The 26335-nt window shown below is 32.5% G+C and overlaps 2 protein-coding genes across 2 annotated transcripts in view; one reads left to right on the top strand and one right to left on the bottom strand.

The window, feature by feature from the left end:
* The window catches only part of LOC130894650 (protein big brother-like), a 109254-nt gene that overhangs the window by 36688 nt on the left and 46231 nt on the right, over positions 1–26335 (top strand). The gene's annotated exons all lie outside the window — the stretch shown is intronic.
* The window catches only part of LOC130894647 (katanin p80 WD40 repeat-containing subunit B1), a 168822-nt gene continuing 156053 nt past the window's right edge, over positions 13567–26335 (bottom strand). The window contains exon 13 of the mRNA XM_057801587.1: positions 13567–13600. Within this exon, the coding sequence (XP_057657570.1) occupies positions 13582–13600 (19 nt within the window). The 3' untranslated portion in view covers positions 13567–13581. The remainder of the gene's footprint in view (positions 13601–26335) is intronic.

Here is a 26335-nt window from a genome sequence, read left to right as displayed (position 1 = left end):
AAATATGGCCCTATGATACCGCTGGCATGTAAACCGCACCAAACAGTTATCTTTTGTGGATGAAATGGTTTTTCATTAAGCACATGTGGTATTATTAATATGAATCTAGACGAATAGGAAGTTGTAATATCTTAAAGGAGAAAACGATAGGATGTGAGATGAATTAGCACTAGATAGATAGTTATATAGTACAAATTTGAAACGGAATTATGTTCAGATGTGCATTAATTTAAAGCAGAGTACAATTATATATATATGACAGCAACTAAAAAAAGGAGGTTAGGCGTTATGTCCCTATTTTTAGTCCTGTTACGGGTGTTACCTAATAGATGTTTACATAAGTACAATATTCTAATATTAAATTATAAAAAAAATATGTCACTATTCCATTGTCCATTGGGAGTATAAAAACTCGACCTTTAAAAACCTTTTGTCCTAACCCCTATTAAGACTAGATTAACAGCATGTAGAGGGAATGATACCCTCATTAACAAGGGTCAATTTTTGACATGTTCTCTTTATTAATGATCCAGATTTAATTCCATTATGTACAGGGTTGTCCATTTGTCACAGCTTTTGTCTTACAAGAAAAAAATTTGAGTTAGCCTCCTTTGCCTTTGTTCAAATATTTGTTTTACGATTTGAATGATAATAGAAGGTAGATGCTAGAAGCGTTAAATGTTAAAAAGGCATTGTGAATATTTCACTACGTCATATCTTCGATAAAAACTGTTGTTTCTTGTATGGGAATATGACTAGGTAAAGGTTGAAAAATAGGAGCAGTCGTATACATTTATTATTATAATTTAAAATAAGTACGGAAATAAGAATAAGTAAAACGGTAAGGATGATTCAAATTTTTTGTAATACTTATTTTGTTATTGGTAATATATTAGAACACCAAGTTAAATGTCTACAAAGAAATATTTTCAAAGTTTCCAAAGAATAGAAGTTGCTCCGAATTTCCATTAGTCTAATTTTTCAAATTTTCTCATTCCCAGCTTCAAATTAAGGTTTAACTTTTTTAGACATGCTTATATATTTTTAATAGTTGGTTGCTGTATACACAAATTTTGTACAAAAATATTATCGTCCAGAGAGAAAGAGAGATAAACTTTATTTTCATTAGATTATTGATAAAGCAAAACAATCAAATTAATCATAAAAAGCACCAAATAATAAACGTTTTAATTAGTAATGTTGTGAGCACTAGACACCAAAACAAATATATATTACGAAAATTTAATAGCCAATATAGTTAGAAAATCAACACAAATGTGGAGACAGACACAAACAGATAAATTTCTTCGTACAGGAGATGGAACTTCCGTCCGTCTGTAGCAGCGATATCTGCATACAAGAAGCATGTAACACAATTTTTTATTAGATAATAAAAATATTTACAATTTGACTTAATATAGTTACTATAATCTATATTATAGATCACATTAAATTGAATTATTTCATTCTATTGAGTCTATGGTAAATTATAGAAACTTCTAAATTACTATTTGCCATTTTTAATTCCGAAAGTAGCTGATTGAATAATTTTTACCTGATCAGAAATAAGTATAGTTAAGGTAAATGTCCAAATTCTTTTTTCTAGTCGCATGCATGGGTCTCTCTTTTGAGTTGTGAAAGTGTTTGCGAACCAAACAAACAGATTCTAAAATGAGAAAAGCGGGGAGAGTTAGAATTTTCTGTTTTTCATAATAGAATTCTCAATGCGTTCTACTACTCAAACCAAAAATTTAACGACCAGCTCTTTTTTGTTATTTGAAGATAGATTGGAAGAGGTGCAAACTACAAGATCCCCAACAAGTTTTCTATGTGTAAAGGCCAAGAAACTGGATAGAGTTTGAGGATCGTATTAAGTCACTGTTGAGTTAGAGAACTGGTAAAGCTTACCTTATATATCTGGATACACTGGTGTCATCTGCGAATAAAATTAATTCGTAAGTGTGACATCATTAATGAATAGCATAAAAAGAGCTGAACCTAAAACTGAACCCTGAGGTACACCGGTACTAGCTGGCAATTTACTTGAAACTTTACCGTTAGCTCTTACTATTGATTTCGACATGCAAGGTAAGATTCGAACCATAAATTTTTGCACGAGACCTATGGGAACAATTCTCTATCTCGTGCGCGTGTTTTTGAGTGGTTTAAGAGCTTTAGTGAGGGCCGAGAGAGCACTAAAGATGACCAGCACCCAGGTCGCCATGTGACTTTTGCAACTCTGGAAACAGAGACCAAATTCAACCAAATTGTGCGTGCAGATCGTCGATTGAGCATCCGGATGATTGCCGAGGCTGTAAACTGTATAAAGTACTGAAAAAATTTTACACGAGGAATTACACATGACAAAAGTCTGTGCGAAGTTGGTGCCAAAAAATCTTTATGGACGTTTTGAAGTATTATTTCTATTTTTATTGTGTTTTCTAGGTCCTTTCTTTTTCCTAACCATCATTATCTACTACTTTTTATTAGTTGTAAGTAGCTTGGAGTCTACAAATATTGTTTGAAAGAAAAAATCACACGCTGTCGTACACTAAACGATTTTATAAAACAAAAGACGCTAAGAACAAGAGGAAAACAACAGAGCGTCACGTGCATCCAACGGTACTTCTCAAAGTCCTTTTCATAATTGACATGAAAATGACTTGTAAATATTAGTAGGGGAACTTCGCACGCGCTGGGTGGGTGTTTGAAACAAAACAACCTAGCAGGCGCTTTGTGTCTTGGTTTAATTGCATAATAGGTGTTTTGTTCTTTTGTTTTCATAATTAAGAATGTCGCAGCTTGTTGTACCGGAAAAAAAACGATGGGGAGGATAATGATGATCATTATAGGGATAATATTTATCGGCTTTATTAGTAAATATGGATTGCACTGGATTTAAACATTAACAGTTTTTGTCATTATAAATTTACAATCCTCAGGAGGAGTCTCTTCCTTCGCCACCAGATTTTTATCAGAGTAATGTAAAATACCTGAAGAGGGTGAAAGGGCTGGAAACGTTCTATAAAGAATCAAGCTAATTAAATGCAACGAACTATTTGCAAAACCTCTACAAATTGAAGTGGATTGCCGAAAACAATAAAAAAAAGTTCTAGCAATATTACAATGAGAAGATTCTCAATTACTGCATATTTAAAAGCAACTATTACAAAATAGATGAACAGATAAGATGAGGAAGCTTATTTGGAAAAAGCTGAGTGATGTGCAGCTCTTATCTGTAGTCTAGGAGTTAGTATTCATGGGTAGGTTGGTGGTTATCTATGTGTTTACCACTTTGTCCAGTAGTAATCTTGATATCGTGTGACCGGGGCCTACCCTCCATAGCAATGCGGAAACAAGTAAAATACCTGAAAAGGGTGAAAGGACGGGAAACGTCTTATAAAGAATGAAACTGATTAAATGCAACGAATTGATACGTTCGAAATGTACGCCTACAGGCGAATGCAGCGGATATCTTGGACGGAACATAAGACAAACGTAGAGGTCCTGCAGCAAAAGAGTAACTTCTCACGACAATCAAGGAGAAAAAGTTGCAGGACCTAGGACATATAATGAGAGGCGAGCGATATTATATTCTTCACCTGATAATAGAAGGGAAGATCGAAGGAAAACCGGTCGTTCGGCCGTAGACAAAATTCATGGCTGAAAGACTTGCGCAGATGGCTGACAGACGTCTACAAATATTTTCAGAGTTGCGGTTCCTCGTGCGACAATAGCCATTACATTTAAAAGAGTTCGAGCTAATTTTGATTTCCTTAAGTGGGCCGCTAGTCGATTTTAGCCCCACTACTCCACTACACTTAATCTTAATCGCGCCTGTTTACGTGGAGCAGGCAAAAGGACTTAGCTTGTGTCATACCAATTGTCTCTACCCATCTCCGCAGAGTTGGATGGGTTCTGTAGTCATTGGTTTATTGGCTGATTTCAATTTCGTCGTTGCCCTTGTTGTCCGAGTGTTATGATCCACAATAAACCGAAAACCCTCGAAGCTACTTATTTCTATACGTTAAACAATAATCAAGGTTTTCTAACTATTTGAATTGGTACAATATTTTAGACTACCTAATTTTATCAATTTTTCATAATATTAATAATATTTTGTAAGTATAAATGAATTCTCTCAACACAATAACCATTATAGGAACTAGAGTTTACTAATTTTAGGTGTTTTGCTATAAATCTAGGCATCTATTATTATAACTTAAAATATATTATTCCTGAAGTTTGTAAAAAAAATTGTTTGCAACTCGTACACGAAATACCAGATGAACTCGATTATTCCCTAAACTCGATGATCCAAAACAGCATTTCGTGTACTAGAAGAAATCATTGAATGAAAAAAAAATATTATGGTACATGAACGTTCTAACATCTAACATAAATATTATTTTTTGCTACGAAATTGAGATTGTTGAAAAAATAAAATACCAAAATGTTGAAATCACTCTTCCTTGGCTATCCTTACATATTTATTTACTGCCTTTAATAATATTCTATATAATTTTGACAAGTGACAAATGAAACTTCATCAATCATCAAGTATCTATATTAAAGGGGAGTGAATAAAGCCTTGTATATACAAGAGTGTTAACTGGGTTTTTGTCCACCCTTCCGAGGCATGACAAATCGCACAGATATGATACTAAGCATCATTTTTTTGTTAAATTAATAACGAAGCCAGGTGATGCATAGCCGTTGATAATCGGTGATATTAGAAAAAGGGTTGTCTTTTCTCGGATTTTAATAGAATGGCGTTTTAAAAGATATTTATCATGTAAAAACTCAATTACTTCAGTGTTCCCATTAACCATAGCGCCAATATTTTTATAATATATTACTTATAAAGTCAGAAAGATAAAAGAAAAAGTGTTTTGGTCAGTGTCATCCATGATTCAGGTGTATACTTTATTAGGTCATTTTTGAAAATATTTGGTAATTATCTAAAACTCAGCCCCCATCCCCTATCAACTTGAGGTTGTGAGGGGTGTTAGAGAGAGGTAAATACAATATATGGAAGGTGGAATTAGGCGTCGGTCATTGTTTTTAAGTTAGGTTAGGCTAGGTTTTACTCAAGAACACTATTTATACAACATCTTTTTATTTTTCACAATCACCCCCCGCCACACGTCTTGATTCTTTTTTTACCCTATCTTACCATAAAAAAATAGTTTTTGAATTTTCAATTTTTCCTTATCTATTTTTTTATGATAAAAAAATAATTACTTATAGTTACGTCAATTAACAATTATAATTGTTCATAATTCCACTGAATTCGCACCACTCGTACCCGAGAATGGAAGGGCATATTGGAGATTTGACTTTACAAGGGCATAAAAACTGTTAAGGAGGTGGATAAGTTCAGTTCTTTGAAAACTGATCCCAGCGCTAAACAGGAGGAACTTCATTTTTTAGGCGGCAATATGTAATTCCCATTTCAAGGAATTGTCTCCAGCAAACCCTAGGAATTTTACAGATTCAACAACGTCAATGGTTGTGTTATTAAAGAAGGCTGCAACGTATATTTTATGATAAAGCTTCAGTTTTAGAAACGGTGAGACACAGGAGATTAGGTCACTAGATATGGTGCTACGAAGGGCTACTCCAAAAGATACTACTATCGTCTGCAAAATGACATATTTTACCACCGATGTCTAAATAGAAGATGTTGCATATAAACAGAAGCAGCAAAGTAGGGCATAGTAATGAGCCTTGGGGCACTCCACATGTTATTGGCATGCAAGAAGACATAGTTCTATCAAACTTTACGAGCTGACTTCTGTTGGTAAGGTATGAAACCGTAGTACTACAATTTGTTAATTAAAATATTAAGATTAACACAATCGAAAGCCTTAGAAAAATCACAAAAAGTTGTTGCAGTGGACCCAAATTGATGGGAAGTGAGTATTTTATATTTAAACAGAAATGATAAAAGGCTATTTTTGGCCAATCTTTCTTCGATCTTAGATAACGTGGGAAGAAGTGAAATAGCCGTCTTAAGGCAATTGGGAAAGGTGCCATTTTAAAATTAAACGTTAATTAAAGTGGCAAGGTAATTTTAATGAGGATCCTGGCAGACTCGGAAACATTTTTAAAGTTCATCAGTTGCAGATGAGTATTTATTTTTGATATCATTAATTGTACTGCGAAGCTCTACTAAAACTACAGACATAAAGAAGAAACGTAAGTTAATATTGGCGTCAGGGAGATATTAAAGTTTATCACGAGAAGGAGTAGATATTATGCTCTATGAATATAAAGCGTAAGGTAGTTTTAAAAATACATAATGGACGACACTTGCAATTTTAAAACATCAAATGATCTCCGTTTAACAACAAAGCCTTTTTATGTTGAACATAAATAATGAAGAAAACAACTTAATGTCAATGACAACAACAAGTTGAAACAGTTTTGCATACAATGTAAGCAGGTATAAATGGGAAAGTTTTATTGCTTTTAAAATAATTAAAATAATACAGTGTGGACACGTCTTTTCAAGGTGTTAGTTATACAAACTTATTGAATGAAGATATGTAAGAAAATACAGAACATTATAATAATTAAAATTAAATTCTTTTGAACAAATTCGCCTATGAACCATTCGAAACGACGAAACAACATTGTTGGTGGTCAAGAAACTTGATATCTTTGTTTATTAAATAATTTAAATAGTTAGTTCCAGTTTTTAACATAAATCATTCAATTCTATTCTCGACGATATTTTTATAAGAATAAAACAGATGTTCCAATCGATTTAGGTACTTCAAACAGTCTTGAAAATGACATAACATAGAAATCTTTCCCCAAAAGAAAACAATAACACCCCTCTCCATCTGTTGTTCCCTTCACTTTGACCTTTTCAAGGAATCCACCCTCGTTTGTCAACTGTAATACTATTAAAAAAATTTATGCCGTTTTCAAAATTTGTCTCCCCTGTCACAATTTCAAGACCTTAGCCTCTTTGACTCGTGCTCTTCCGAGTATCTGAAGATAGATTTAAGATAGTTGATTATAATTCCACCAAAAAACAATTTCTGATATATCATTAGATTGTTTTGATATCACAAAACTGATATATTTTTTATTGAATGAAACTTTGATTGAAATATTGTTATTTTAAAAAGAGTATACTATAAAATATTTTAAGTTTTGAAATTTACTGAAATCAGTTTCACTTTTTACTTTACTTCTATTTAAAAATTGAGGTGCGCTACAACAATTTTTAATCCGTTGAGATGAGGATCCGCCAACTCGGGACGGGAATATTTCAGGTGAACGGATTCATTAAGAGAATTACTTGGAATTAAGTACCTTTGTAAAGTTGGAGAATCTAAAAATTAAACCCTAGAATTTCTAAATCCCTAGGCTACCTAACCTAAATTCACAATTTTATAAATAATACAAATCTTTTAAAAGAATATTTTTTATTGGACAATGATTTAACTAAATACATTTGGATCTGAAATAAATTTGAATTATTTAAAAAACTCTGCACATTTTACATGAATGGCACTTTAAAATACTGTCCAAAGTACTTTTTCCAGTTGTTCACATGGCCTTTCACCGAATAGACTTTTGACAATGTACCGGGTGTCCCAATAAGAATGGCTCTCGGCCATATCTCGGGAACCGTTTATAGTACAGCTTCGGGAAAAAAATTATAACAAAAGTGACCTCGAGAAAAACCTGGAAATTATTTACAGAGCTATAGGTCCACCGCTAGAGGGCGTAATTAAATACCATAAATTATAAAATTCTTCAAGACATTTAGCGTATATTTGATTTTACAAGTTTTAGTCTATCTCTTCAAATAAGAGGTGGGGGGAAGCGGGGACTTTGTTATGAAAAAACGCCTGTAAGTCCAGTTCTGCTTAACCTATTTAAGCAAACTTAGTCTTTTTGAAGAGAGCTCCTTTATACCATTGTAAGAATTATAATTTCGAAACAACCTAATGAGTAACGTATACGCTAGAGGGCGCTATTTATTTAATTTTTTAAATGTAGCTATCCTTGAAAAATTTTGAATGGAAACATGCAATTTTAATTAAGGAATATAAAAGTAGACCAAATTAGCAACAGAATAGCGAAAACCGCATGGCGATATTTTTTTCGTATTACGAAATATCTTAAGAAATGTGTAAATTTTAAGCATTTACTGTATTTTGTGGTCAGACGAAGCTATATTTAGTGGTGATGGTACGGTTAACCGGCATAATATGCACTAATGGTCATAGAATAATCCTCGATGGAAGGAAGATGTTCAGTATCAGGGGCGATGGTCGGTGAATGTATGGTGTGGTATTGTAGATGATCAGATAATTGGACCTTTTATTTTTGACAACGGGGAACGCTACCTAAATTTTATAAGGGATGAATTATCACTTCTTCTAGAAGATATATCATTAGCAACTCATAGGTCTATGTTGTTTCAGCAGTTGCAGTATAAATGACTTTTTGTCATTATTCATTCTTTTTTGCATCTTATTAATGATGGGACTGTATACATACCCTAAAGAAGACAAACCTGTTCAATAAAATCACCATAATTTGGGTGTCAGACCATAAATGCAACTTAGGAGATGCAGTCAAAGGATGCACCTAAGTTCACGTTAAACCTTATGAAAAACAATAGTAACTTGAGGTACAGGGCATTTCAAATTTTATGAGCACCTGGGGGAAATGAACTTCGCAGAAAATAACTTATACGAATGCGTGATCGAGCGCACGTGAGTCGAGGGCACAGTGGTTCGAGCGCACAGATTATATAGGAGAGTGCATCGTGCTTCAATTCCTCCATTATTAGTGCGCCGATATATTACATCTATTAATATTCTTGCGCCTTCGATATTGTTGCTTTGTGATTTTTCTTTTTAAATAAATTTTTTACAATGGAAGTGTTATCAAGTTTCAAAGGAAAACCTTTACTTATATTAGATGAACACCGTTACCGAATTGGACGTAAAACTGAAAAGTTTATTTACCGCAGGTGTGTTCAGGAAATTGTAAAGGTTCACTGGAAACAACTGCAGTCAATTACGATGTACTTCAAGTAACGTTTCAACAGTGTATACTTAACCTAACCTTCACTTCAGCAGATCAAATTTTCTTGTTCGCTCACGATTTTTCCGATTAGACACAGGCACGAAATTTATCAAGTTGTTCTTTTCACATTTTTCAATATTATCTAAAAATAATTGGATACGTTTATCCTCTTTTTGTATTGGTTGAATTATTTAGGGATAAAAGAACAAGATTCTTAAGTGTTTAAAAGTTGGCAGCTGTCAAGGAATGCTCTACCGTATTAGTGATGTTTATATATTTTTAATGTATCACTCTCATGTGTGCTACTGTAATTCTATATTCCGGAAGATTAAAGGATTTACATAGATCCGTGAATTTAATTTATACACAAAAACAACAAGAAAAACAATAATTTTTTTTCGGAAAACATCAAAACAAAATATAGACATTTCTTATTTCGTTTTTTATTCATTGAAAAATTGAGTTCTAATTATTTTCCAATTCATATTTCATTGGTATCAAACACCATACGAGCGATTATAGACGTTCGGTTTTTTCACCGGACAACAGACCGTGTTTTTGCCGGATTCGCGGTGGTGTCTGATTTAGAATGGATGTGTGTACATACACCGGACACATTGTTCGCCGGAATCCGGCAAAAACACGGTCTGTTGTCCGGTGAAAAAAACGGACGTCTAAAAGCGCTCTACGAGTATTTAAAAAAATATCCCTGTCTGCTCGCTCATTTTGTACTTCAAAGTCGTCTCAAAGACATTTTGAAATTATTTTGACTTCTTCACTCCTAAATAATTAAATATTAGACTTTTTTGCAATTTTGAGTCAAATGGTCATAGAAATATCAGAATTTTATCAACAATGAAAACACAATTTTATATTAGATAATATAAAAAATATAAAATAATAATTTGACTTGATATAATATAAGTAATACCTTACTTCACACTAATTTGAATTATTCTATTGAGTCTATGGTAAATTGTAGAATCCTGCCACAGGATAATAAGTGTTTCAAGAAGAAATGTCTTTGTCAATATTCGAAACTTCTTAAATGTATTTGCCATTTTGAATTCCAAAGGTAGCTGATTGAATAATTTTTTGGCGCTGAAGATGATGTAATTTTTCACCAGATCAGAAGTGGTTGAGTCAAAATTCTTTCTTCTAAGAAGTTTCGTGTACAAAAATTTGCTGGAAAAGTTCTTGAATCAGTTTTCTGAGATTGCCATAGAGTAATCATGATTGATTTTTTGGATAAAGGTAGAACAATAACTACTGGAGATTACTATTCGACATTACTGACCACTCTACGGGAAAAAATTAAAGAGAAAAGACGCGGAAAGCTGTCCAAAATTGTTTTGTTTTTGCAGAACAAGGCCTCTGCACACAAATCTCATGTTCCCATGCATAAAATTCGTGATTTAGGGTTTGAATTACTAGAACACCCCCCTTATTCACCAGATTTGGCTCCATCTAACTATCATCTCTTTCCTCAACTGAAAAAAAGTTTAAAAGGTCATAAATTTTCTTCCAACGAGGAGGTAATCAAAACGGTGGAGGGATTTTGTTTGGTTCTATAGTAGGCTAAGAATATTTCAATATATCCTCGTAAGTTACGTTCATTAATGAAGCTATAACAAATTTATTCAGCATTCTGATATAATCTTTTTGTTGCTTAATATTGCATTCAAAATTAAAGTATGCGATGTCATCCTAAATTATATTCCTTTCTGCTTCAATTATACCACATTGTTTACAAAATACCTGTCAGATTCTCTCGCAAACTTCACTCTTCTGAATTATTTCATACAGTTCCTCATTTGTGCTGTAGAGTTCATCGAGATAATTTTTTTTTCTTTTTGTAGTCAAATATTCAATTTCCAATAACAGTCTTGAGATTCAGTAGAATTCTTCAAAAAATTTGAGTATGAAGAAGATCTAATGATTACGTACACGTCTTTATTAATCTACGTTCTTCAAAATTATTAATTTACATTTGATTGACTGAATTTCAGAACACCAGAATCATCTGAATTAATTAAGAACTACCAACATTACCCTTGGTGATGAATTTTTTCAAACTCACTGTATCCAATACTCTGTATAATGAAATTACCCTTTTCAAAATACACAACGGCCTTGTTCTAAAACTAAAAACACGTGTTATAGATAATTGCTCAAAAATTATTTTTGAAAACTTGCGTGATCTGTAACATGCAAGAACAGCATATGGCATATATTTCCGACTTCTTACAGTTGTTTCAAAATTCTGACCTACCTACAGCATGTCTACAAAAACGTTTTTTTTTTAATTAAATTTACATTTATGTATATAAAAATGCTTGCAAACTACCCTATATTAATTAGGGTTTCAAGGTTCGTGCTCTAATTATTTCCATTAATGCACAAGAAAAAGTGTTTGCTGTTGTATTATCTGTTCTGTTCTAATCTGTTGTAATAACCTTTTTTGACTTCTCTGTACAATGCTGAAACATTCCATTTCATATTCTTTGGATAACGATTTGCAAACACATTATGTTGTTTGTAAAAATATACTGTAATATCTGTCATTATGAACTCGATGTTACTTTTCTGTTATCTGCGTAGAGTATATCACTTGAAGAGACTTTATAGTTCATACACCTACTCAACATCAAAACAAAATTTACTACTTTAATGTTAATATAAGTCTAAGGTCCAGGATTTCGACAAACGAAGGTAGAAAATTTATATTTTAATTGTGTCAAAGTAAGAGCGACAAAAAATATGAAGTGAGAGCTATAAAAACTAGCTATAAAATAAACTATGTTTGGAAACTACCTGATAATTTGAAAAGAATTGTAAATATATTTCAACCTAGCTATATTTCACTTTAGGGCTGTAAAATTTTATTATAAATTTGCGTTTTTTCTGTAAAAGTTTCTCAAAATAATAAAATCTTTTCAAACTTTCAATAATAGAAATGTCTTTTCATGACCCCAAGTCTTCCTCGACATCACTTTTTTTGGTTTTCTTCGCAAAACGCTATTTCTAGATGTTTTTGATTTTTTTTGGTTGGTAGTTCTCCACTTTTTTCTTTATTTGATAATACTTTGTGCCCCTTTATAGCCTAGCTAATACCAGCTGCTTGTGCCAAAGAAATTGAGCTCCGGCTCGCCAGCAACGCAAAGTCAAGAAATTGCATATTTAAAAAATGCCAACATTAGGTGCCAAGTTCAAAAATTAGATGCTCTGTAAGTTTCACAGCAACGGAATACTCAAAGTTGCGGTGCTAGGAAAACGTGATGCTAACAACGCAATGAAAATAAGTGCAATACATTGATTTTTGCGTTAATAAAATAAGGTGCCGAAGAGTCAATATCGTGAAAGTGCCCAAATAATTAATAAACGAATTAATTTCCGTGAGATAACGAATCTAAAAATCAGGTATCTCTAAAATTAAGATCAAGACTCAATCAGGAATCAACTAAGCAGAAACATTAGGTGCTTGTGGGTGATAAAAGACATAGAGCCCCTATGAGTTATGCAATACGTCCAGGGGATGATTTTTTACCTTCAAAACTGATAAAGAATGAGGTGCTAATTAAGTGCTCACTAAATAATTAGAACACAGTCGAGAAATATCATTTTTACAGTGATTGTAGACCTGGACCACGAAGTCCTTTTAGGTTTTTTTTCTTTCGAAAACTGACATAGAATTAAGTGCTAAAAATAGGTGCTCACTAAATAATCAGGAGACAGTCAAGAAATATTTCTATTGTGTTTGAAGACCTTAAAACGTTTTCCTAGCACCACAGCTTTAAGTATTCCGTTGCTGTGAGCACCTAATTTTTGAACTTGGCACCCAATTAACACCTAAAAAGCACATAATCTTGGCATTTTCTAAATGAAATTTCCGGACAATTGCGAAAAAATGAAAGTAGATACTGTCAGATATGTGTCTCGATAGTGAAGTTATCTTCGAAGGTTATAAAGTATTGAGAATCTTCTCTGAGGAGGATAAATTAACTATCGAAAGACAGGTCAGATATTATAATGGTTAGTGTAATAAAGAACTGTTTAGACATTCTGATGTATCTTCAAAAATTACTTTCATTATATTTTGATTGTGAAACTTTATTTTTTTATTTTAAAGCTATATTACTTAGAATTAAAATTCTGGATTATTATATCATCTGGATATAATATTTTTTGAAAAAAAAAAAATAAAATCTTTTCTTCTCATTTTAATAAACCTTTTTCACGGTGAAGATTCCTAATAATCACTTTTCTTGAATGGAAACTGTACAGAGCAAAAACCGGTTTGATTATTATAATCATAAAACCAGAAATAACAACGCAACACTCATCGCTTACTAAATATCCAAGAAATCAATTACCTTCAGACTATAATTTTCAACTTGAATGAACGAGAGAACAGCAAAAAATCAATTTTCTGACCGTTGTGTTTATAAGAAAGTCCCAAGTTCCGCTTGGAAGATATCTCATTTATTTCTTGAGAAATCCATTTCAGATTTGGTACGAGATTTATGGCATTGGCGCACACCTATTGAAAAAAATATCATATACTGTACATTTAAGTCTAAATCAAGTAATAATTTCAATAAGAGAGATATTTGAGACGAAACGACTCTATTCAGATGTTATTGATTTACAACCAAAACAATATAGTCAGAACTTTAATTGGGAATATCTAAAATAAGCTGTTAAAAGCCTTTAAACTGAAAAGGGAAAAAACAATCTTAACCTGTTTTATACTGTTTCATAGCTCGAGTTACAGCGACGACACGCAGTTGGTCATATCTGTAGCACAGAAACATTTAAACTATCACTTGAAACACATACTACATTAATAACAAACATAGTATTTGTAGTAAGGAGATTCTAACATTTGGAAATATTGAAATATAACGTTTCAGAAATAATTTAAGGATGTTCCCAGGAATATAGTAAACATTTTTTCATATTTTGTAACACTAAATTTAGAGAAATCCATTAACTTGATACCATTAAAAAAAATAAATGTTTGTGTTGTTTTTTAGAAATTTTCTATACGATTTTTAAATCTGTGATAAACGATCGAATTTCAAATTTGTTTATTCGTATAAAATACTGAGCAGATGTAGAAAATTTCCAAAGAGTTGATTTTAATAATTTTAAGAAGAAAATTCACTGTCGAAAGTTCGTCACGGGTTATTGGATTACTCGATACGGTCTCAATCAGATGCATATTGCAAATCGACTAAATGCATCTCATAGTGTCATTTTGTGGATGTTAAAACGGTATCAGGAAGCTGGACCTGCCAAAAGACGAAAAACTGGAAGACCTAGAATAATTCGAAAGCCAATTTAAGATCCACGCAACTTTTAGGAAGACTCCGATCGACACCTGCTCATAGGTAGATAACAAAGATCAGTTTGGGCATTGGAGCACCAATATTGGTGTAATGAATTTAGTGTATTTAGGAACGCGATATTCACAGATAAGTCTCGTAATAGATTGTTTTTAGATAGTAGAAAAAAACGATTATGGATAAATCTTTGACATCTTTGCTTGTTCAAGAAATTCAATCCTTTTCAGGAGGTGCAATTATAGTCTGGGTAGGAATTTGTTTTAGTGGCCGTATACCTTGGAAACATTATAAGACAGTTATATACAGATCAAGTGGTAACCAACATACCACCACAATTTCATGCAGTTATAGGCACTCAGTTTAATTTTACTGATGATATGAGATCACATCGAGATGCGGTGGTTTTAGAAGAAATAGGTTTTCTCCATCTAATATTTCCACCTAAGTTGCCTGATTTGAATCCCATAGAGCATGATTGGAATCAGTTAAAGAGTTACAGGAGCTTAAAACTCTTTCACAACGTAGAAATCGTACAAAACTTTATTGGGTAACTTATTAGAAATCATGCGAAGAAGATGTACTGTTCTATATTCTATAACTATTAAATTCGATTTAATTTATATCTTTTGAATATCTATTTACGTTCTTTGAAAAACAGTTGTTTTTAATTTCAGCATAATTTTCTTCACACACATATACGTTTTAAAACATCTGGGCAATGATCGGTCTTAGAAACTTCTTCAAGACTCAAAACATTAACTTCTATCGAGCAAAAACAGGAACTAGAAAGTTCGAAAAAATTATTTTCCAGAATTTTTCAGAATTTACCAAAATTTTCGAAAAACTAAGAATGGACCAGTGAAAACTGTGACTGCATATTTCTCGTACACAAGTCAACGATTAAGACATTTTATTGCCAATTAACAAACAGTTTTTTGTGATAACAAAAATTTTTCCAGTCTCATCATTTATTAATTAATACGCTTATAAAGACGTACCCATTTTTCAATTGATGTTCTCTATCTAATTTTTGAAAAATCTAGCCTTTTATGGGGTAGAATCAATGTCTTATATCAGTAAGGTTCATAGTATTATGAATATTACAATCTTAATATGGAACAGTACTAATCATTTGCTTTTGTATATATTTTATATTCGCATTGAACTTTTCTTTTGTCCATTTTGTTATATCTGATATAAAATATGGTATATCCCTTATATCTATCGGTAGGTACGTTACTGTTATTACATCCAAAATCCTAGAATTGCCAAAATTATAAATAGGTCCATTAAACTGATTTACGGCGTCTTTTAAAACATCTAGGTTACAGCTACCTGTTTCAGAAGGTTGTCTATAAAGTACAACAAAGCAAAAAGGGCACAAAAAGTCAAGCGAAAAACGTCAATTTACCGGCTTATCTTATAGGGTCTTTGACAAAGGACAATGAGATCTTTTTCGTGACAAATAAAGTTGTTTACAACATTCTCAGAAAGTGAACGTAGTATAAACTATATAAGTGTCAAAATGTCTGAGATATATTTGAATTTACAAATGATTTTTTATAAAGGATCATGGTAATCGGTTGACACTGATATTATTCCCGATTCCAGGTAGCCCAAGCTGTTATTTTTTTTAAAAATCAGCTCTATTAGCTCTATATTGAAATTGCAGCAAAACATCAAACTCTATGTTCTTTCCGAGATTTCGAATACTATGTATTCATCATCGGGGTCTAAAATTATGATCAAAGCACAAAGTAAAAATATGTAGTTTATTGACTACGGTTTCCATTCATATTGTTGTTAATTTTCATTGGTTAGATTATAAATGTCATTATGAATGAAGTTGAATAAAATTCGAACTTTAAAATACTTTTTCCTTCGACCACTTATGAAAATGATAGATTGCACACTCATTTTTACCTAAAAAAGTAGCTTATTTCACACATGTACTAAAAAATAACAAAGGGCCAAACGACAAATTTAAGAAGACTGAAGAAGTAGACAATATGACTTACAAAGTCCACTGAAATTTTGTAATTATTATAATAACAACTTTACATTTAACTTTTATAACGTCTTAGAAAAAAAGGAAAACAAATTCATTAATAATAATTTAGTTCTTGTTAGGTATCTAATATAGTTACAAAAAATTATTGTTCTATTGGTTCGGTTTCTGTTCTTTAGTTATAAAATATTTCATAATCATTCTTTTCGTTTTTGTAATCTCTACTATTACAAAATAAAAAATATTTTGTAGGATTTTTTAACTTTTCAGCAAACGTGTTTATATGCTGTTTAATTGACTTTCTCATTTAAAAAATAGGTTTTTTGAAGAACTTTTTACGTGGTCCTAAGAAAAATAGTGTACAAAACTCGTGTATAACTGCCCAAGCTCGTCATGTAATATACTAATGTAATCATCATCAAGGAATTAATTGAATGAGGTTGTGGCTTGTTAATTTTGATTCTTAAATCTTAATAAAACTATCTAATTTCAAAAATGATTAGTTAAATTGATTCTTGACATATACGAGTATTAAAATGAAATAAGTAGCCTTCATTGAACATATATTGTAACGTCATGCTTTTATTCAAATAATGATATGCCGGTGTGCAGTAAATAGCTCATTGGTAGGTACATCACCTATTATCTAACAATTTATGTGCCAACGCCCTTTTTAATTCATAAAAACTGGAATTTTACATAATAAAACACCAAGAGCTTGCATGTGGGTCTTTAGGGGCGTTACTTGAATGTCCACGATAGCCAACGGCTACCCGCTAACCCTTTTTGTTAGCATTTGATGAATAAAGGGTGGTTCTGAATCCCTAGACAGCTACTTTGTTAAAAAAAAGTGAAACAAGGGATGAGGCTAGTTTATAAAAAAATGTATTAAAAGGGTTTGTATTTAGGGTTGATTCTGATTGTCACGTTTTGGATCATTATTGTGAAGTTTTAAATTTGATTTGGCGTTCATGATTTTTGGTAGTGAATATTTAATGAAGAAAAATTAACTTTCATAACATTACTCAAGTTGCTTATTGAATAAACTGAATAGTTAATGAAATACAAAACAAAATAATTTGTATAACAACTCGCTATATTATATCTTACTTGACATTGAGTACTAAGCTAGTCGCTTTTAATTGACAATCTCACCCGAAAGTTTCGGCGAAGTTTCTTGTGTTTTCAGAACAAATAACTTTTCAATATGCCTTAATAATATTCAAACGCATAGTTTTTCATGTCTAAACCTAGTTAGCCAACCACTGTTTAATGCAATTTATGTACTGCGAACGGATCTGTCTAGCTCACGGTTGGCCGCAGGCAACAACCTTAGAAAACGGATTTTATTGAAAGGATTTGATTTTCATGTACATAGTTGAAATATTGGTCTAGATTTTGAGATTAAGGAACGCGAAAGTATAAAAAGAAAAATATGTTCACACGTACTACTAAAAATTGTTTTTTTTTTCTTCTGTATAGTCTAGAACTTCGAAAAAAATAACAAATTATTATTCATAACATTCGCTTCAGAGATCATTCTGCTTGGGACGCCATAAGTTAATTTTGTCCAAACTTTTCTGGTAGACTTAATGAACAGTTCTACAATAAAAATACTGAATCATACTGTTTACTGCTACCACTACACCAACACTGACAATTACATTGTATGACGCGCATTTAGATAACCAAGTTACCATCGTCGTCTCAGGCGGAAGATAAACAATAATAATAGAATTAAACAACTCAATTCACAAACTTGCTTTTTAATAACAATTTATTTAGCAAACTGAGGATTTAATAATTTAAACAATTAGATACACCAATCTGACTGGGACGTACTAGACGAATATCAAATTGAATGAACGAAGTATTAGTTTTACAGACTTCCTTGTTATATATTAGTTCCTAACTTATACAATAATAATTATAAAATTAGATAAATATATTTATGGTTCATTATAGTCACATTAATAATAATTAAATAATAAATGATTGAAAACGATACCTTAATGGGGTTGAAGTTGAATCTATAAAACTGTCAGAAATAGTAAACACAGACAATTTATAGCAACGATAACTTAATGAGGTTAGAGTTGTTTTGGATTACTTAACTATAGTATCCAGTTTTATTTTGACTGTAGATGAGATAAAAACACCGAAATAAGATTTGGAGTTGTTTGCAGTTTTTCCAATCTTTCTTCTAAACGGCGAGACTAAAAGTCAGGACACAGATAACTACACTGAGTCCACACCACGCAGTTCGACGTGGACGATTTTTGGTGATAGTGAATAGAAAACATGCCATCGCTGATCAAAAGCCGTCAAGATTTTCCCTGTTTCTATCCTCTCAGCGTTCTATCTGGATCTTATATTCAAAATGTCAGAGAAATTGATTTGAAGATGAATGTCTCAGCTCCTATCAAAGAAGATAACGAAGAAGTTTTAACAACACGAAGAAATTATAGGGTCAACGATGCATGGAAATGAAGCCCTACTAAGGGAGGATTTCATACGGGTTTTCCTCATCTCATAGATCATTAAACCGAGTGATATTATATGAAGGATATATATATGAACGAATATTTTTGAAAATACCCAAAATACTCCCTAATTAGTTGGAAGCATAAGAGTAGAAAAATAACACTTTCTGGAGGATGTGTATCTTACCAAGAAAAGGATCTGAACTAGTCGGTGATGGTTCGGCCTTGGTTCGCTATAATTCCTTTTTTATTAACGCGCTTTATTAGTTTTATCCATACGTTTATAATTGACTTTCCAATGGCTACCAGCCCGAACACAAAACATTTTTCGAAAACGGAGATGCAACCACCAACACGTCTGTACATATCAAAAATTTGAACTAAAGAAAAAAACAAACAATGAAAGAGACTCTTAAAGTCAGTTATGAGGTCCGGCTACGTTTTATCCATTGATCGAAGCAGTTCTGGAAGTCTTCTTTGGTGATGGCCTTTAGGAGCTCTGCCGTTTTTTGCTTTACCGCTTCCATCGAGTCAAATCAGGTCCCTTTGAAAGTTAATCTTTTTCTAACCTCTCAAGGAAGTCTGAGCAGACCTGTTGACGCAAGAGCTTTTTAGTCAGAAGTCAGATTTTTTGGCACCAGCTTCGCACAGACTTTTGTCATGTGTAATTTCTCGTGTAAAATTTTTCTAACCCTCGGTAATCATCTGGGTGCTCATTCGACGATCTGCAAGCACATTTTGTTTGATTTTTGTCTCTGTCCGGAGTTGAAATAGTCACAGGGCGACCCGGGCGCTGGTCATCTTCAGTACTTTCTCGGCCCTCACTAAAGTACTTACACTTACCACTCAACCACATGCGCACGAGATAGAGAATTGTCCCCATAGGCCTCTTGCAACAATTCATAGCACTCAGTAGGAGTTATATCACTATAATAGTGACGGAAACATTTTTTGGGACGTGCATTGACAAGATATCTAGATGCCCAACGCACTACTCGTTTCTTACTCCACCCGTCTAGCGCACCCTCTAGGCGCGCACTCTCGTTATTTAATAGCCAGACCTCATATACTAAAAATAAAAAATAATTCTTAGCATGAGAATGAAAAGTAAATGTCACTATCATTTTGTAACTAATCTGAGTCTAATTTTTCACTTTTTAGTATGATTATTGCTAAATGCGTATTTCTTAATTTTTTCAAGTTATAATTTATTTTCTCGTCGTAGCTTGTCTAACACTGGATGATTAATGGTATGGACTGGGTCTAAGTGTCGTTTTGCTGGCGGTGTATTCCACACAATCTTAAAATGAGATTGAACGAAATTGAGCTACGAAAACATTTGAGTGTACAACTAATCTAGGATATCTTTCGTAAAATTTTTTTCATTTAAGTTTTACATTCATTTCGTATCTCCCTTTTCAACTAAATTACGGAAACATGTATCACCAGTCTTTCATTGTTGTATAATTCTGACTCCTAACACCTACACAAACACAACAACTGTCCTTTATCGGCTACTAATCTTTTGAACAGTCAGATCGCCACGGTAACTAAAATTTTGACACAAAAACAACAATAAAACTGAAAATTAGTTTAAATACGTAACAATTGGTCAAATGGTCACTTCCGGTTGAGCCCCAAAAATTCATTTAATTGCTACCATATGTACGCAATTTTATGGTATTTATACGGGGGTAACTTTAACATAACCTACCCAAAAACTTTTCATAGAATCATCTGTGTTTACTTGAGTTTAATCGAAATTTACCTAGCGGAAAATTTTTACCTGAGAGATTCATGAAATAATATATATTGTGTGTTAATATGTACAATAAATTTCAAAATATTTTGAATTCTTTGAAGAGAGATACTCAAGTAATTTGATTGTTTTGTTAAAGAAATAATGAAACCAGACTAATCTAGTATAAGAGTCAAATTCCAAATTCGAGTTCAGAAATCATAAGTCAAAGTGCAATAAATTTATTTCCAAACACTATTTACGAATGCATGAACAAAGGTGAATCAGTGACAGTGCTTTGGAAAAGACTGTTGACACCTTCTACCATTGCATTATACTAGAAACCTTAGAGTACATAGAAAGAATTATTTCGAAATTTATATGGAAAATCCAGAAAGAAAGATCAAAACAAAAAACACAAGTAAAACAGAATAATTGACATGTGGTGTGCCCCAGGGAACGGTTTTGAGCCCTTTGTTATTCACTACTTGTATAAAAAATATATTTTTATTAAAGGAAATGAGTGGAATCATTCTATAATTTTTGAAAACAGAAATTAAAAGCTATGTTGCCGAAATTGAAACTTTATTGGACTATAAATCATTATCGGCGAAATAAAAAAAACAGGTTACTTACCATTCGGTAACCCCAAAGCAGCTTTTTCGAAATTTTAGCATTCAAAATTTATTCAAAATAAAATTAGCAATTGAAATGGGTTCTTTGTAAATTTTGATGGATTATTTTTTCAGATAGAATACTCATGTGAATTACTTAACCAAAAGTTAAGGAAAGTATATTTTTAAAAAATTCGGGGGTTCTTGAGTGGATTATAGTTTTGTGGAATCGCATCTAAACAGAATATAAGCGTCCCAAAATAATTTTCTTAAATTCATTCACATTGAAGATTCAACAAAGGTTAGAGCAATCATTCATTAAATTGAGTACTAAAGATTCCAGCAAAAATGAATATTTCTAAACAAACACATACTTTTAAGGATTTTACAATTGAGATTTAATATGTTCAGGATTTCTTTGATTTATTTAATTTTGTTATAAATGCATTTCTATTGGCTGAAGCTGTCGTAAGGCGTAAGTACACAATTTCTTCGCAATATTTTAAATATATTCAAATGTTGGAAAAAAGAAAATATGCAGCAATCTAATAATACAATCGTAATAAGAATTGCTGAATTAACTAGAGCAAATAAATTTTACAGTTATCGAGGGGTTGCTGTGGATCTTTCACAGAACCGAAAACCATGTAAAAAACTGAAATCAGCTATTTGCAAAGAGTTTATTTTCTTTTATAATTTTGGCTTTGAAATTTCGTTTCTAAACGCTATTCATAATCTAACCTAGAAAAATTTAATCAGCTCGATTTATGTCAAGTGTTATTTTGAATATTTTATTTCGAGTTTCTTGAATCTAAAAATTTATTTACACAAGGTTTCAAGACACCAAAATTCTCGATTAATTAATGTAAGTAATTTTGGCTGAACTTCCGAAAAACGCCAATGAAATTTTACAGGTGATGTCGATATTTTTGAAATTTCCGCGACCTCGCAAGGTCGAAAATCGCGGTCATTTCATGCGCAGGTAATTAGGAGCAGATATATAATATTGTTTATCCGTAATTTTTAATATTCGGAAGTATGAATATTCGAAATTTCAGACTAAATATTAAAACTTTAATCTTGATTTCCACAGTTCTACGACTATCAATATCATATTTATTTTATATAATTTCATTTGGATTTTTCACAGTGTATTTTATACCGTACACGATAAATGGTATTGTTCGCATATTTCATTGTATCATTATTTTCTTACTCATACTAATAAAACACGGCTGAAAACCCGTTTACAAAGAACACCATGAATCACTATAAGTATATAAATATTAACATTTTTTTTTGTTTTCGATTCGTCAACACGCGTTCTATCATCGTATCAAAACATTATACCAATACTATTCGCTAACCATATCTACAACTTAATAGTTATTTACTGCCAGTTGGGCCAACTGTAATTGACAGTTCGGAATGCGGTTCTAAACAAATACATTTTCATCAAAGGTGACCTAATGACAGAACGTTTCAAGGTCGTCAGGTCGTATTCTATATGAATAGTAATTATGTCTGAAGGAAATTCCAGATGATTTTTTCTTCGAAAAAAAATTGTGACGTCTTAGGTGTATGTGTAGATGTATTGTTTCTAAGTAATTATTACGCGTTTGCCTTAATTGTATTGGATTATATACGGGGCCTTTTATTGCGTTGACGTCATATTAATTGAAAGTTACATATGTTAAATTAATATTCATTTGGGTTAATCCAATCCTTATTTAAAGATTATGAATAAGAGTAAACGGAAAATTCGCGACTCTGGAAAAAAGTTATTTTTTGGGAATCTTGATATCAAGTAAATATCAATTATTTGGATTAACGATATATGATAGTTTATCTTAAAAATATTTTTACGGTAAATCGTATATTGGGCAGAATAAGATATCCGTTATTGTCCGGCTTACAGAGCACATAGCTCATTCGAAGAGTAGCTTAAATAGAGACAAAGGGCCCACTCTATAGTTTAATAGTCAAAGAATGAATATGAATATTCCCGCCAAGGAGTTTTTTCCCGCTGGAATTAATTTTCGCGGGAGATGGTTTATTGGTCAGAAAATTTAGTATAAAATAGGTACATCAAGTTGATAGATTTTAGTTTACTTTCAGTTTTTGAAGACGATAACTTGGTTATCGAAATGCGCGTCAGACAGTGTAATTGTGAGTGTTGGTGTGAACAGTTTAACCAGTATGAATATAGCCAAAGGTTCAAGAAATTCCAACTTAGGAAAGTTGGTGGCGGTATATAGAGTACTACTAGTTCGATCTACCCAACATAAACATTTCACATGTGGTATTAGTGATTAAATATTTGTGAAATATTTTTTTATTCACTACTTCTGTTGAAAGTTATAAAGATGTTAGAATGAACAAAATTTCTGAAGGAATACGCTATGAGAAAGGGCTATATTGCATCACAAACAGGCAGAGAAAATTGGGAATGATTTGACTCGCTTTGGTTGGTATTTCAATTCAAAAGTATATGAAACTTCACAACTTCAAAAGTCTTGGCCCCTCCTGGTTATTAAATCAAAAAATATTTTTAAATTTATAAAATGTGCTCAATCTTATACTTTACTATTATAATAATATATGTGAAGCAAAAAAATTCAAATTTACGTAACCAAGAATATACAGTAAACGAAGTAACGCAAAATGTGCAAAATATTGTGTGAAAATTTTTATTTTGAGAAAAAAGATATAATGTAATGAAAAAGAAAACAAATTAATAGTTCGTTTGACCGCTTCTTCTTGCAACCAATTGGCAACGCATCTCGGCATCCCGGGAATCCATTTATCGATAACATGGTCAGCCATATTGTCCCACTCTTCTTGAACTGGAGCAATCAGGTGGGCTTTCTCGATTGAATATTGCTCTGCCAATATAACCCCTCACAAGTTCAATGGGATTGGTGAATCTGGTGAATTTGCTGGCCAATTCATTCTTTGGATATCTCTTCCTTAGGATATTTTGTACCATTTCCGTGCGATGTGATCTGGCATTATCATCTTGAAAAATGAAATTTGCTCCATATTCATTGCGCAAGAGCTAACCTAACGGTCTTAAGATGTTTTCAGCGTAAATGATAACTTTCATTGTTTGCTCAATGACAATCAGTGGTGTACGGTGACCATACATTATATCCCCCCAAAACATCACGGATCCGCCAGGTTAGGGAACAACATCTCTGGTAAAATTGAGTCATTTCTGTCTACCTGGGCCTCTCCAGACCCTTCCCGCCGACTATCACTGTGGAAAGCAAATCGGAAAAAAATGAGATTTTTATGAGATGCCACAAAATTTTTGAAAAAATTGGCTGTATACAATGGCAAACTTAGAAGTTACAAGGGGGCCAAGACGTGGGCATGTGTTTAGAGATGTTTGGATAGCGCATTCGTTTTAAGAAATTTTTTTAAAACGCAATGAAATAAAGTCATTTCTCTAAAGGTTAATAGCGAGCGATGATAAATGGATAAAATTCGAGAACGGTAAATACAAACGATCCTTTTCGAAGCATGGTAAAGTGACAGAAAGGACTACGAAGCACATATTGACGACCAGAAATGTAAAGATGGTTTTATTGAAAAATACTACATGTTATAAGAACACAAATTCATAAAACAAGGTATGATTGAATATTTTTTAACAGCCTACATCTACTTCAATTGGTATTATGACTCATGAACAGAACTGAGATAGTGTTTGAATTTCGTTGATTGTCTTCATGCAGATCTAGATAGTACTGGAGATGGAAGTTGGCTCTGGCTATATCCTGGCACCACGAAATTCAAAGTCCTCAATGGAAAACCAACGAGATATTGCGACTTCAGGCTTATTGACACAATTCCTGATATTGAGAAGGCTAATACAGAATAATTAAAAGCCATTCCGACCAAAGCCTCCCAGAAATGTTTTCAGTCAAGGGTTCAACGTTGGGATAAGGGCATCATCTTAAAAGAAATAATTGAAATGAAATAAAAGTTTATAGTTCCTGGTAATATTAATTAATGTTGAAGTGACATGGATTATACTTAGATTTATTTTCTGAAATTATTTCGATATTAAACTGATTTATGACAGTCTATGGTAGAGTGTAAAATCCTGTCACTGAATAATAAGGTTTTTCAAGCAGATATGCCTTTGTCAATCTCCGGAACTTATTAAATGTATTTGCCATTTTTAATTCTGAAGGTGGCTGATTGAATAACTTTTTGGCATTGAAGATGATGAAATTTTTTATCAGATCAGAGCTGGGTATTGTTGCGTGAATGTCCAAATTTGTTCTTAATTGTAATGAGATCTTCACCCATTGCAGAATGAAGTGAATTTACCATTAATTCGTGAGTCTGTGACATCATTAATGAATACCAAAAAAAGAACTGGACTCAAAACTGAAAACATGATAAAATTATCTTCACCTGATTTTCGATCTGTAAGAATTTGTAATTTTTTCCTCTTGTACAATATATTAGTCATTATATGATTGACATTAAAGATAAACGCAAACAGCATTTAAAATATAATATGAAAAGTATACTACGGGTATATTTATGTATGCGTCGCATCCAACATGCTTGCCTATAGTACCGTACCATTATCTGCTATTGGAAGATGTCTGGCTGTTAAATAACGAGACTATTCCGCTTAGAGGGCGCCCTAGACGGGTGAGGTAAAAAACGAGTAGTGCTTGGGTATCTAGATATCTTGTCTATGCACGTCCCAAAACGTTTCCGTCACTATTATAGTATTTGTGTAGTAGCGGTTTGAAACGAAAGTGTTTTTTTCTCGTACCAAAAACCATGTGTAACGAAAAATATATAAATCTCATATTTCTTGTTAAAGTGCTATAAGTTGCAAGAGGCCTATGGGGACAATTCTCTATCACGTGCGCATGTGGTTGAGTGGTAAGTGTAAGTACTTTAGTGAGGGCCGAGAAAGTACTGAAGATGACCAGCGCCCAGGTCGCCCTGTGACTATTTCAACTCCGGACAGAGACAAAAATCAAACAAAATGTGCTTGCAGATCGTCGAATGAGCACCCAGATGATTACCGAGGGTTAGAAAAATTTTACACG

Source organism: Diorhabda carinulata, chromosome 5, assembly GCF_026250575.1.
Source record: "Diorhabda carinulata isolate Delta chromosome 5, icDioCari1.1, whole genome shotgun sequence".
NCBI classification, from domain to species: Eukaryota; Metazoa; Arthropoda; class Insecta; order Coleoptera; family Chrysomelidae; genus Diorhabda; species Diorhabda carinulata.
Note: the sequence above shows the minus strand (reverse complement) of the source record. Positions and strands in the feature narration are given on the sequence as shown.